Consider the following 15,742-nt stretch of genomic DNA (forward strand, 5'->3'; position numbering starts at 1 on the left):
AGGAGAAACATACTAATTTTGTCATTGTTCAAGGGGTTTCAGTAAATGCAGTTTAAAAAAATGAAAGAGTAAGGGTATGCAGTAAAGTTATACTTTTAAAGGTAGCCAGAACAGAAATTAAAACTTTCTAAACTTCCTAGCTTTAGCTAAGAATAATACATATACACAAAAGCAGGAAGCATTTTAAAAATTAATGTAATTAAGACAAAAAATTTCTATCATATGCATAGATGCTTAAAAAATCTAGTTAAAATATTAGCAAACAGAATCTCACAGAAAAGTAGGGTTTAATCCTAGGAGGTAAGGATGTTTCAATATTAGAAATCTATTAATATGCTTCATCATGCTGGTAGATCTAAGAAGAAAATTCAAATGATCTCAACTGATGCAAAAGGCATCAAATAAAATTTGACATTCAACCTTGATTTTAAAAAAGAAAATCTCTAAATAAAATAGGAACAAGTATTTTTAAACCCAAAAGGCATTTTAATACTCAATGATGAAACATTATATTTCCTTCATATATATGAGGTAGATAGGTCCTAGATAGGTCCATAATCATTACTTTTATTTAACATTATTCATTAGTCTACACAAGTAGCAGAAGCAGCAGCATGAAAACTGGAAGAGGGCTTCCCTGGTGGCGCAGTGGTTGAGAGTCTGCCTGCCGATGCAGGGGACACGGGTTCGTGCCCCGGTCCGGGAGGATCCCACATGCTGTGGAGCAGCTGGGCCCATGAGCTGTGGCCGCTGGGGCTGCGCGTCCAGGGCCTGTGCTCCACGGTGGGAGGGGCCAAAGCAGTGAGAGGCCCGCATACCGCAAAAAAAAAAAACAAAAAAAAAAACAACAACAAAAACTGGAAGAGAAGAGGTAAAATCATTTAAAGATCTGAAGGAAATAATTTTAAGGTATTGAGAGGACATTAAAAAAAAACCCTAATTCATCAGAAAAGCATGACTTGTTCTTGGACAGAAAGACTCAATACCAAAAAGTATTTTATAAAAATTTATCTGGTAGGAAATAAAATGATTCATTATAGATAGCCAACACATTTGGAACATGACAAATGTTGACCTAAAATTTCTATCAAATGAGAGTATTTTCACATGAGCACCCCCCTCCAAAACTATTAATTGAATTTAAAAAAAAAACCCAAAAAACTGAAACACAAAAACCCTCCATTCTAAAGTATGTTCTTCACATAGGAATAGCATCTCAGCAACAGGAATTTTGGCCAAAATACCATCCTCTGTACTCCAGAAAAACTAAGTTACTGCTCAGGTGCAAATTCCAACCCATTTTTATTAACTAAATAGCCTTGGTTACATGCTAACTATTCTCTCCTTATTTATCATGAAAAAATGAGATCAAATTAAAATTCACATTATGATTTAGAATAGGTTATTGGTCTTAATACAGTACACACAAAAGTGACTCCTGCCTTTTGATATAAACTATGTTCATGTCAGTGCCCTAGAGCAATGAGTTGACAAAAACAACATATTTTCAAAGTCAAATGAGCCACAATTGAGTGAGTACAGGGATTGTCTGCCCCCTCCCAGGACCCAATCTTGTAACTTACCTCATGGCAACAATAGCTGCCCTTAGAGACATCTTTTCTTTCTATTTCTTCACCTAAGTGAAGAACTTAGGTGGGCATGATGGCAACTGCCTACTAGCTTTCAGTATTACCGAAGAGTTCAAATGAAAACACAGGTACAACTGTTTTGCAAAGGTTAAAAAGCACACTGCAGGTGTACTGTCCACATGTGACCCAAAACAGACAGTCATGATGGAGGACCTAGCCACTCACCATGGACTAATCCTCATCAGTGGAATTGGGAAGCAGGTGAAGAAGACGGTGCCGAGGAGAAAGGGCTTCCTTCCCCACACATCAGACAGCGCACCTATGAGTGGGGCGCTCAGAAAAGAGAGCAGGCCCTGGAGAAGAAAGCAGAAGCAAAGGTCAGATTTATAATGTGATCCCCCAACTACTTGTAATTCTTATTTTCTAAATGTATTTCTAAATGCTCCAATTCATTTCAGTGGCTCCAAAACAGAGTAATTTGAAACATTAAATATAACCTGTCATTAAAAAAAAAAAACTAACAAAATTTTTAAGCGTGCTGTTTGAGAGGGAAGAAAGGGATAAGAGCTCGTTTTCTGGGAGAAACTGGAAAAGAGAGGTGATGTAAAATATATACACCCACAGTTGGCCCATAACGTGAACACACACCAAGTGTATGGAAAGAAGCCAGACACTTAATTCATTTTAATAAATATGTATACCATATCTATCATGTGCAAAGCTCTGAATTAACCGAAGTGAAGACACTCAAATGAATACACACCTTCTGCTCTCAAAGGGATAAACTAATAGGGATAGCAGGATAAGTATGCATATACTAAATGTCCATAAGAAAAGCAAATTTTCTTGGCATCAAATTTAAAGTTCCATTTGCCTGGTGAACTTAGGACAGAGATAATGCAAGTTGCATAAGATTTGAAAAAAGAGTTGAGGCTAAGGGGAAGCAAGAACACCACACATAAGCAAAGGAAGAAACTCACATTTACCACTTCCTCACAATTTGCCAGTCACTCTGCTGGCTGGCCACTTCCGTATCTATTTCCTTTTTGAAATCAGGGCCCTTTGAGGTGGCCACAGGCTTGCCTCTCAGACCCTGTTGGTGCTATCATCCTCCCTTTACATGCTCTGTCTGCACACATGGCCACCACCACCTACATTATGAACAGCTTTGCAATATCTCTTCTGAGCTCTGTGCCTATAGCCAAATGGACTTCCCTATTTCGACATTTAACATGCACACTGTTCCCTATAAACCTGACCAAACACCCACACTTCCTATCTTTGCTAAGAAGCTGTCCAAAGCTTTCCCATCATCCCTCCACTCCCCAAGGCGGTTTTTCAGACCATTCTCTTGTAATGATTTCTCTTTATCCATCCCCTGCTGTGTGACACTGTTCAGCATTTCTTGCCTGGATTTAAATAAAACTGCTTTCTAACTACTTCCCGCCCCTGGTCCTAGTTCCCTCCAATCTGTCCTCCACATACCCCCAAGAGAACCTTGATGAGCTGCAGACTTCCGTTCTTTGATCCTTTGTTTAAAACTCTCCACTGTGCAGAGTTGAAATTCTTTAGCAGGTATTTAATAGGTGAAATAATGAGTGTCTGAACTTTGCTTTTAAATACTACAAATAGAAACTAGGTGATAAGTACATGGCCGTTTATTACATTATTCTCTCCTTTTGTGTATTTGAATTTCATAATACATTAAAAAAATTCCTCAGCATAGCATACAGGTAGAACACTCCAACATCTATCACCTAACACACATCCTCTATGTTTTGTCTATATACAATACTTCTTAGTTTTCTGAACATATACAACATTGTGTTCCTTTGTGCCAAAAGGCATTGCAAAGGCCCTTGTTGTGCCTGTATGCGTCCCACACTTGGACCTGGTAAACTACTAGTCATTCTTCTCAACTCCGAGCAAGAAGCACCTCTTCCTCTATTTTCTTAGCTACTCAAACAGAATTAATCACACTGGTTTTTGAGGGGTGCAAAACAAACAACCCTCCCCCCCAACCTGGTACATATTGCTTCTATTATAACTGTAACACTCTATTACAATTACTTGTTATTTGTCTATCTTCTCTATTGGATTAGAAATTGAGATTAAGGTCAGAGGAATGGTTTCTTTCCTTCTCTGTAGGCTTGATGCCTATCACAGGGTCTGGTAATAAGGGCTTTCAAAGAGGTTTGGTAAACTGAATAGAACTTTTAAGAGCAAATCAACTCACAGTAGTTTCCAAGGTCACATGGCTGAGAAGAAGAATAGGATTCTAATCCCTTATCAGTCACCAGTAAACTGATGTAAGGGGAGGTGAGAGAAGACTCAATGGAGGGCAGGCAAGTTGAGGAGAAAAGCATTTTGGCTCCTCTGAAATAAAATATTAACCCTACCCAGGCATCAAACCTTGTAATTTATAAGCCACAGTGGATTTCCAGGGCATTTGGTCTCTTCTTGCATCAAGACAGTTAAATGATCTCCTTTTTAACTAAGAGCTAAACGACTGCAGAAGCAGGGCTTAAATTCACGACTTGCAACTATCAGTTTCATAAATTTTAGAAACGAAAATCTTTTACGTTGCTTTAAAATTCTCTAAAAATATCAGGGCTTCCCTGGTGGCGCAGTGGTTGAGAATCTGCCTGCCAATGCAGGGGACACGGGTTCGAGCCCTGGTCTGGGAAGATCCCACATGCCGCGGAGCAACTAGGCCCGTGAGCCAAAATTACTGAGCCTGCGCGTCTGGAGCCTGCGTTCCGCAACAAGAGAGGCCACGAGAGTGAGAGGCCCGTGCACTGCGATGAAGAGTGGCTCCCATTTGCCGCAACTAGAGAAAGCCCTCGCACAGAAACGAAGACCTAACACAGCCATAAATAAATAAATAAATAAATAAATAAATAAATAAATAAATAAATAAATAAATAAATAAAATTTAAAAATATCAAATGCCTGAGTTCTTGGCATATCAAATACCAGTTCAGTATAGAACTGGTCAAGAAAAATACGTAAAGAAATTTAAGAGGACAAGGCAGTTGAAGTAACAACCACCACAAAAACAGTAATAAAAACTCTAAACACAAAGAACCCTGGAAAACTTTTTGGACAGTTCTGATTTTAGATTTCATACAATGCTTTAAGCTATAGAATGCATGCCATTAAAACAAAGGATATGAGAAGGCCAAGCACTGAAGTTTTATTTAAAATAATGTAGTTTTTACAGATAAAAGATACTGCTATCTAGATTCTGGATTTAAGTTGTAATTTAATCTATTCATTAAATAATTATTATTTAAATAAAATTCTCAGTGACAACAGATGTTGAAAATACCCTCTGGGAGAACCTACATTTTTATTAAGATGCTAAAATTCAATCTAATAAATACTTGCCTCTTTGGAAAACTTGTATTTCTTAAAAATCAAAGACTTTTTTCTGTCCCAGAGTTATTTCTTCACTACCCAATCTAGCCCTAGATCCTATCAGACCACATTATTACAACAGTAGATTAAGAAGGATATCTGTACCTTGATTAGGCAAGTACTTCATCAGTCCTAAAGATGCAGAGCATAATTTGCAAATGAGAACAAAATGTTTAAAAATTAAAACGAGACTGACATCAAGGCCCTAGCCTTTAACACAAATACAGTTGATTCTCATTATTCACAGAATCAGAGAACATGGAACCATTGTTGATAGAGGAAACACAAGGTTGGGTTCTTGCAAGCCTCTGGTCACATAGTTTCATTAACTGATCAATACCTAACATTGATTAATGTGTGTTTCTGTTTAAAGATGCCTTATTTAATATGTATATTGTTGATTTATTAACAATGAAGTTTCAGCTGACAGCCCTATGACTCATGTCTGAATGAGGCTTATCTAACACAGTATTTTCTCCATAAGGTACATCAAGGCCCTCCTGCATTTAGAAATACTTGACAACACTTTGGCACTACACTTGGGGCCATTTTAAACAGAGAAATTGTCAACAAAAGGAACAAAAATGCAAAATATATGGCATTACATGGACTGCAAAAAGAACATGTTTATAGTATGAGACCTGAAACAAGAAGAGAGAATGTCCCCTTGTTCAACCTCAGCTGGAAACTCGCAGTTGGGCAACTCAAATTCCCTCCTTATGCCATACATAAATGAACATGGAAGCACCGTATTGATTTGGGGGTTACAAATAAATTTAGCGAGTAGGCAGATCCGCAAATATGAAATCCGGGAAAAATGAGGACTGAATGTACTAAGCCATGCTATCGTGGCCCAACGAATACTGGATAAAACATGGTGTGTAGGAGCCTAGGTGTGGATGGCAAAATTAACCAACAGTTAATACGTCACTTTTGTAAATTAGCTTCCCAGTCCAACAGGTTTTTAAGGTGGCATAATTAATTGGCCAGTAATTCTGACATGGCCTTACAGGCTCTAATTTGACAAAACAGCAATTAAAGCTTATTGTTCAATTAAATACAATTATCCAATAAACTTTTTAGAGCATACAAAGAATAGCAAATACAACTCATCTGAAGCAAAAGTACATGAATTTTATACTTTATATAGCCATCATAAAAGTTTTAAGCGTAAGTTTTCCTTAACATATGCAGTTGGCAAACATTTGACTAAAATAATTAGGTCAAAACCCTTAACAAGTTTTAAAACTAAAATTTTTTTTCCTTCAAATATTTTAATTAACTTTACAACTGAGTTTGAGGGGGCAATGGTACCACCAATGAAGAATAAAGTACAGTTATTTAACTACTTCTGAAAATTTTCATTTTTCCATGAAAAAGTTCGCATCTTATAACAAGTATCCTTTTATAAGTATCCTTTATAAGCCGCAAGGAACCTGCAACATATAGACATAGTTTATCCCAAAATTATATTCATTCACTTTGATTTTTCATGCAGTATTTTACTAATAATGACTTTCATTTCTTTCACTTCTTAAAAGGACATCAAAGAGAAAATTTCACACTAATGGAATTGTGGTTTTTATTTACATAACTGACAAATGCAAATCCTTTCACATAAAATAACTGTACTAAAACAGGGGTCACCTTTCAGACCTAGGACCCAGTAAGACCCTGTACAGTACACAGCTTCCCTTCCCAGGGTGCATAACAATCAGTTTAACAGGGCAAATGAGAAATATGATCCACAAAATGACTTTAGTTCAACTGAAGTCCGGGAAAGGGAATTTGTGAAGCATGAAGGTCTAAGAACAGCTGGTAATCCTGAGACTTCAAGGAAAGAACAATATGGGCAAGAGGGCTGGAGTGTTTTCTTTTGATAAGGGGAGAAAAGGGGATGGATGTAGGGAAGATCCACTGAAAGCAGAAAGAAAAGCATATGAAAGTGCAATTAAATTTAATTAAAATATAAAGAAACAGACTGTCACAGGCTTTCCCTTAATCTTAGAAGTAGTAGGGCCATTACTTCAAATTGATTACAAGAAAGAATAACAGCTAGCATTCCTATATGCCAAACTGTTCTATGCCTTTCACACAAATGTCTTACCTTCTGAGATGGGTACTATTAGGGTAAGTAGCCTAAGGCTCACGGCTCATAAGCAGTAGAAGAGGGATTCAGCTCAGGTGTGAGGTGGCTCTAGGACCTGAGACTAACCCATAAGCCCATAATTCAAACCAATTATTACACTTTTTTTTTTTACTGACATTTTAGTGGCTCTATCCTGAAGCATATAAAGTACTAGACTTATCTACTTGTGAATTCTCTTAAACATGTTTTAATAAATGGATAAATTAGCAGCTTGTTATAAAAAACTATTTAAAATTTATGAAGTCATCTCTCTCAAGTAGGTTGTTTTAACAATTTTATTTACAGATAATTAAAAGGATATTAAAAGGACAAGTTCCTGTCCAAATTAAGAAAGCAAGAATTACTGTGTGTGTGTGTGTGTGTGTGTGTGTGTGTGCGCGCAAAGCACTTCGGTACTTAGTAATCCTAAAGAGTAGCTATAAGAGGACTTTAAAGGTATCTTGTTTTTTATTTTTAATTCTTAGAAACATCAGCCAACAGTTTCTCTGTGTGCTTATGCTATGCGCTGCTTCATAATTTAATTCATTAAATAGCAGGATGAGACAGCTCAGCAGCAATTCCCAGGATTAGAGAAACTCTTGACATATTAAATGTCCCCGGATGAGTGTCCTGGTAGATCTACATGGCCATCTCCTTGATCAGACTTGACCATCAAGTCTAGACTAAGAAGCAATGCATGTGAACTTCTGTGGCCAAGCCCTGGGATGGACTGCTGGGTCTTCTACTTTTTTGCCTTTCCCACCCCTTGCTGTGAAGTCAAAGCTAGACAAGATTAAAGCTGCATGCTACAGAGGCATCTTCTTCATATCAATTGATCCAGGTGTAAATCAACCCTGGGCATCTGGCCCACTTAGTTTTAGTTTGGGACACTGATGAAGATATCTAGTTTTGTATTAAATATAAAACATGCTAAAGAAGGAAGCTTCAAGAAGTTTCAAGGTAGACATTGGGCAATCAGACCAGCTGGTCTTCATGAAAAAATGATTACAGTCACTCTATCTGCTCATGTTAACCAGCAGTAATACCTAGACTTCATCTACTAAGTCAAACCACAGCATCTCAGTCTGGTTATACTTCCAATGAAGTGTAGCCAAAACTATAATACTTTAGTGGTTAATTTTATGTGTCAGTTTGGCTAGGCTATAGTACCGAGTTATTTAATCAAATACTAGTGTGGGTGTTGCTGTGACAGTATTTTGTAGATGTGGTCTAACATCTACAATCAGTTGGCTTTAAAGTAAAGGGTATTACCCTCAATAATATGAAAGTCTTGTTTAATCAGCTGAAGGGCTTAAGAGCAAAATCTGAGGTTTCCAGTAGAAGAAAGAATTCTGCCTCAGGACTGTAGCATTAACTCCTGCTTGAGTTTCCAGCCTGCCAACCTGCCGTACATATATCAGACTTGCCAGCCTCACAATCATGTGAGCCAATTCCTTAAAATAACCCTCTTTATATATATTCTATTGGTCTTATTTCTCTGGAGAACGCTAACAAAACTTCTTATTGCTAGTCACATAACAATGTCTACCATATGTTTCAATTCCATAAAAATAAAAACTGCTATTGAAAAATGTTTGGAGAATAGGACTTTCAAAATCTGAGAAGAGGGATCAAGTGTGAGTTTTTCCCTTTATAATTGTTAAGATGAACAGGTACTTAAACTAATAATCATTAAAATGAGGGGATTATCATAAAATGAAGTACATCATTTAAAAATAAAGAACTGAACAATCCTCATTAGAAAAATAAACAATAAACAAAGAACTTGAAGGCACTTCATAAAAGTAGCCAGCAAATAATGTAAAAATACCCAACCTCACTTGAAATCAAAGAAATAAAATTACATTGAGACATCATTTTCAAGCTTATCAGATTAGTGAAGATCTGAAAAGTAATACTTGTATTAGAGCATGGTGAAACAGATACACTGTTGATGGATGTGTGAAATGGCACAACTGCTCTAGGAGATAATGTGGTACTATATATTCAAGATCTTTTAAAATGCCCAAACTTTTCTACTCACTAGTTATACCTTTACAACTCTAATTTTTTGGGAAACAATAAAAAATGTAAAGATTTATTTAAAAAAATTTGTTACAGGGGCTTCCCTGGTGGCGCAGTGGTTGAGAGTCCGCCTGCCGATGCAGGGGACACGGGTTCGTGCCCCGGTCCGGGAAGATCCCACATGCCGCGGAGCAGCTGGGCCCGTGAGCCATGGCCGCAGAGTCTGCGTGTCCAGAGCCTGTGCTCCACAACGGGAGAGGCTACAACAGTGAGAGGCCCGCATACCGCAAAAAAATAAAAATAAAAAATAATTTGTTACAGAATTATCTTCAGTAGTTTGAAATTAGAAACCACTTATACAAGGAAATGGATAAATTATAGCATATTCATACAATAGAATAGTATACGTATAACCACTTCAAATACAGGCAGTTTTTGCTTTGCATGGTAGTACAGGACTGAAAAAAAATGTGCAAGCTGAAACCATGTAAAGTGATTTTAATCAATGGGAAAAACTGATTTATTCTACGACATTTAGAAATTTTTGTCAGAACACTGAAAACTTTTACTATCAGTTATACATATTTAGTGAAATGAAAAAAATAGTAAAACTATCAATAGTATGTATTTAGTACACTGTAATGTAAAGAATTAAAGTGTTTTATTTCTTTGTAAAAAACTTATCAAGAGTCATTTGAACAGTGCTTGTCTTCTTTGTAAGGCATATAATGTATGATGCACAGTATCTTCTTTGCTTTGGAAAACTGTCACACGCCTTTTTAAGTTTGGATCAGCTTCCAACATTTATCCTTTGTGCTTTCAGTGTCATGCAATATCATCTCTGAGAGCTCTTTTATTTTTTTAAACATCTTTATTGGAGTATAATTGCTTTACAATAGTGTGTTAGCTTCTGCTTTATAACAAAGTGAATCAGTTATACATATACATATGGCCCCATATCTCTTCCCTCCCGCGTCTCCCTCCCTCCCACCCTCCCTATCCCACCCCTCCAGGTGGTCACAAAGCACCAAGCTGATCTCCCTGTGCTATGTGGCTGCTTCCCACTAGCTAGCTATTTTACGTTTGGTAGTGTATATAAGTCCAAGCTTTTTGCTGGCATCACTTCCTCTGGGACATCTTTATCCTTTTCATCACAACCATTTTCCTCATTTATGCTGATAAATTTATCTTCACTAAGTTCCTTTGGCTACACATCTAGAGTCTCTCCAACCAGCTGGTTCTTCTGTAATTCCTCTGAGGTTCTATATGAATCCCACTTCCAGCATTATCATTATTTATTTCTTTATTGCATTCTCATCCTTGTTGGCCAATTCCTTCTTTCAATGATCCATTTTTGTAAACTGTCATGTGGGTTTCTCACTGGATCAAGGAGGCAACACAATGGCATGTTTTGCTGTACGTGCATGAACTAAGATGCACAGTGACTGGTCACCAACACTTTGAAATGCGTGACTGGTTATGATGTGCATCTGTTATTTATGTAGTGTTTTGTGGACTGAGGAGTTAGCAGCAGTTTGTATTTCATGCAGCTTCTCAGTTAATACACCAGGTAACGGAATTCTGCATCGTGCTGAATTGGGAGACTCATGTTATATAACCGAACTGTGGTAACTGAAATTTGTGCATATTGGAACATGCAAGAGGGGGCTGCCTGTATTTTATGTAGTTTTAATGTTATGGGGAAATTACTATGATATAATTAGTTACCGCTGATACAAGAAAAAAAAGATACACAGTTAAAGTCTCTGAGTAAGCTGGATCTTGACTATATAAAAATGCATAGAAAAAGACTGGAAAGAAATGTTATTTCAATAGTATTTACTTAGTGCCTACCATGTGCCAAGAACTGTTCTAGGTGCTGGGGACAGCAATGAGCAAAGTGGACAAAAATTCATGTCTTTAAGAAACTTCCAGTCTAAAAGAGGAGGGGGGATGAGAACACATAATAACAAGATAAGATAAAGCAAAATATACAGCATGTCAGAGGTAAGATAATGCTTTGAAGAAAAAGCAAAGAAGGGGGATTGGAAGTGATGAGAACTGGACACATTATTCAAGATGGTAGTCATTGAAGGCTTCACTGAAAAATGACATCTGGGTGAAGAGCTGAGGGGTTAAGGAGTGAAGCCTGCCAAAATCTGGGAAAAGCAAGCAGAAAAAACAGTACCTGCAAAGCCCTCAGGCAAGCACTGGCTGAGGAAGCTGTGGCTGCGCAAGGTCAGCAGGAAGTGGAGGAAAGAACAGGGATGACACCAAAGGAGAAAACAGGCTGTGGGTGGGGTTGATTAAGAAGAGTGCCACAAACTGGCTTATATTTTATCATGATCTCTACTGAAAGGAGACCAGGTACTGTTTTGATTATAGTTCTATTTTGAAGGTAGAATCACAGAACTTGCTGATGGATTGGGTTTGGGATATGGAAGAGAAAGAAGACTGATTCCAGGAATTTTGGCATGAGCAAGAATGGCATGACCAGTAACTGATATGAGGAAGACTTGTGGGTTGGTCAGGCTGGAGGGGAAGACCAGGATCTTAGTTTTGGAGCTGTTAACTTTGAGATACTTATTAGGCAAGGAAATAGAGATGTCAATTAGGCAACTGGATAGACAAGTCTGAAGTTCTGGCCCAAGGTCGAGGAAGATATTTATTTGAGAGTTGAAAGTGAGTAAGTCTGACGATACCACCAAGGGAGTAAGTGTAGAGATAAAAGAAATTGTTGTCCATGGCTTCAGCCACCCATCTGTCAGAAGTCTAGGAGATGAGGAACATATATTACTTGCCAGAAACAGGGTTAAGAAAGAAGTTAATTTAAAAACATAATTTAAAAAAAACTCAAGTTACCATATAACCCAGCATTTCTACTCCTAAGCATGTACCTAGGATGAAGTGAAAACATATGTCCACATGAAAACCTGTACACAAATGTTCACAGCAGCATTAGTCACAATAATCAAAAACTAGAAACAGGACTTCCCTGGTGGCGCAGTGGTTGAGAGTCCGCCTGCTGATGCAGGGGACACAGGTTCGTGCCCCGGTCTGGGAAGATCCCACATGCCACGGAGTGGCTGGGCCCGTAAGCCATGGCCGCTGAGCCTGCGCGTCCGGAGCCTGTGCTCCGCAACGGGAGAGGCCACAGCAGTGAGAGGCCCGCATACCGCAAAAACAAACAAACAAAAAACTAGAAACAACCCCAAATGTCTATCAACTGATAAATGGATAAACTGTGGTATATCCATACAGTAAAATATTATTTGGCCATAAAAAGAATGAAGTACTACTATGTGCTACAACACAGGTGAACCTTGAAAACATTATAAGTGAGGGAAGCCAGTCACAAAAGAACATACTGTATGACTCTATTTACATGAAATGTTCAGAAGAGACAAATCTATAGAGACAGAAGGTAGACTTGTGCTTGCTTAACACTGAAGAGGTTAGGGGGAAATGAGAAATGACTACTAATCAGTACAGGATTTCTTTCAGGGGCAATGAAAATGTTCTAAAATTGTGTGCTGATGGCTGCACAACTTTGTGAATATATTAAAAACCACTGAATGTACATTTTAAGTGGGTGACTTGCATGATAGGTGAATTATATCTCAATAAAGCTGCTGAAATAACCAAAAACAAAAACAAACAAACAACTCCAAAACTAAAACTGGAGAATTCACAAAACAGAACTGGTTACTCTTGCATCCTTAATTGATGCTCACCCCAAATCTAAACCTTCTCTTCCATGCATTATGACAGTAAACTTAAAAAGTAAAAGTTAACTGTAGAAAATCTACAAAGATAAACAAAATACATAAAGAAGAAAATTAAAAATCATCCATAAATCCACATACTTTCAAATTTCAGGTTTGAAATCATTTTTTCCCCCTGCTTATTTACATTTATTTTGGTTAAAACACACTTGAAACCATACTGTATAGTTGTATATTCTTTTTGTTTCACACATTACATGGTGTTCTTCAAAAACATGTTCTTTATATGCCTGTATTACATTATATGGCTATACCACAACTTTTTTTTTGTTTTTGTTTTTGCGGTACGTGGGCCTCTCACTGTTGTGGCCTCTCCCATTGCGGAGCACAGGCTCCGGACGCGCAGGCTCAGCAGCCATGGATCATGGGCCCAGCCGCTCTGCGGCATGTGGGATCTTCCCGGACCGGGGCACAAACCCGTGTCCCCTGCATCGGCAGGCGGACTCTCAACCACTGCACCACCAGGGAAGCCCCCACAACATATTTATTCTTTTAATTTTAAGGCATTTAAAAAGTTTCTATGTTTACTATTACAAATAGCCCTTTACCCAAACCTCTGAATAACTCTATTTGATAAGAACAACTTTCTAGAAATGGAATTACTTTGTTAAAATATGTGAATATTTTTAACTCTTAAAATACTGCCTTACAGAAGAGCTATATTTATCCTGTCATCAACAGTGCACGGGGACCCAATTTACCACAAACTGAAGTAGTTCTTGTCAGTTTAAAATTTCTTCCAGTATGTAAAAATATTATCTCATTTAATTTGGGACTTACTGCTTATTAGTGATAAACTTATTTTCACACTGACATCTTTTGTAAACTGCCAAGTTACACCCTTCTTTGCCCTTCTGGGACATCAGTCATTTTCCTATGGTTTTACTTTGTGAGTGCTTTTATGTATTCCTCCTTCTATTACCAATAACATTTTGTCATTTGTATTTTCAGTTTGATGATGGTGGCTTTGACTTACTAAAGTTAAAATATTGATGTAAATGACTCAATTTTTTCCTTTATGAATTCTTTTTCTAAAAAAAGAAAATCTTTCCCCAAACTGGTAAGAAAAATGGTCACCAAGATTTCCTTCTAATAGTTTTTGCTTTTTATGTACTCTTCTTTGCAAAATTTACTGAGTATTTAGCACATGAATGAATGTACTATGCTAATAGCTTTACATCTACTAGCTCATTTAATCCTCATAATCACCCTACTAGAGGTTTTTTTTGTTTTTCTCATTACTTCATAATGAAGGGGAGATTAAATTATATGACTAAGGTAACAGTTAATAAGATGTAGACAGAGATTTAATGTTAAAGCAATCCAAAGCCATATTCATGCCACTGTGCGCATATCCATATTAGGATATCTTAATAGAGCTGTGCTTTGCTGTTGGGTTCTCTTATTATATCCCCACCCCAGAAACAATAGCCAATTATTAAAGTATATAACTCCTTACTTAAGTTCAATAAATTGAAGTTCAATAGTCATTGAAGGTTAAATAAATTCTTGTCCACACCCTTGAATCAAATACTTTTTGTTCTATGGTTTTTTAGAATAATATTGTGGATGTCTCTAAGTGAAAGTGTAATAAGCATGCCACTTGACTTTAGGGTGCAGACCTAACTGGTTTTATTTAGCAGAACCAGACTAAAACACATTTTATTAGCTCCACAAGACAAAAGAAAAAGATTCATGGTAACTTCCACAAGAATCTACTGTAAGGATAAGCTTATGTTGTATTTTTAATCAATGCCCTCTCTCATTTATTTAGTTTTTCTTTTTATCATGTAGTTAAAAACTGCTCACAAACTGGTGCTTAAATGAACACACATCAGATTCTTGATAATATTCCTCCGCTCAATGAGTATTAAAAAGTTCTTGTTTTACTTTGTTTAAATTGCCCTGGTTTACTTATGTGATTATTGTAAGCATTCTCAAAATGCTTTTTGAAAATAGGCAGAGAATAAATAGTATTAATGAAATTAATGCTGCTCAAAGCTATGAATTCAGCAAATTACTAGGCAGAGAATAAATAGTATTAATGACAATTAATGCTGCTCAAAGCTATGAATTCAGCAAATTACTAGGGTATAATTTTAAGTGTGCTGTTCAGCACAAAGTAAAATTAAGTAGGTTGATACTATCTAAGTTGAAAAGGACAAATTACATGCTATACCCATATACTTTACTACAAATTGCGACCGGAACATAACATCATATTTTAACCCTTATTTATAAGCTTTTCTGACAAATATCACATTAAATTTAAACAATGAATTAAGCCTAATTAAGTCAAGTAGTTGAGAGCTCAGAAAGTTATGGCTAAAACACCAGCCTTGCCGAAAGACTATATATACAACTAAATCCTGATTGCTCCTCTTCTTCAATCTCAAAGTCTATCTCAAAAGAAGATATTAATACTTGCCCATTTTATTCTGTTGATACAGCAATTAAAAGTTCACATAGGGCTTCCCTGATGGCGCAGTGGTTGAGAGTCCGCCTGCTGATGCAGGGGACACGGGTTCGTGCCCCGGTCCGGGAAGATCCCACATGCCATGGAGCAGCTGGGCCCGTGAGCCATGGCCGCTGAGCCTGCGCGTCCGGAGCCTGTGCTCCACAACGGGAGAGGCCACAGCAGTGAGAGGCCCGCGTACCGCAAAAACAAAAACAAAAACAAACAAACAAACAAAAAAGTTCACATAATTATACCCTTCATATACTGCTCTGTACATGCTAATAAAAATAAAGTACTGTTCTTACCAGTGTCTTATGGATTTGGGTTATATTTTATT

The 15,742-nt window shown here is 37.3% G+C and overlaps 1 protein-coding gene across 1 annotated transcript in view; it reads right to left on the bottom strand.

Moving 5' to 3' along the window:
• Positions 1-15,742, bottom strand: part of MFSD14B (major facilitator superfamily domain containing 14B) — an 81,792-nt gene that overhangs the window by 18,150 nt on the left and 47,900 nt on the right. The window contains exon 4 of the mRNA XM_082656536.1: positions 1,815-1,942. Within this exon, the coding sequence (XP_082512662.1) occupies positions 1,815-1,942 (128 nt within the window). The remainder of the gene's footprint in view (positions 1-1,814; positions 1,943-15,742) is intronic.

The sequence above is a fragment of the Grampus griseus genome, assembly GCF_964374135.1.
Source record: "Grampus griseus genome assembly, chromosome: 6".
In the NCBI taxonomy this organism is placed as follows: Eukaryota; Metazoa; Chordata; class Mammalia; order Artiodactyla; family Delphinidae; genus Grampus; species Grampus griseus.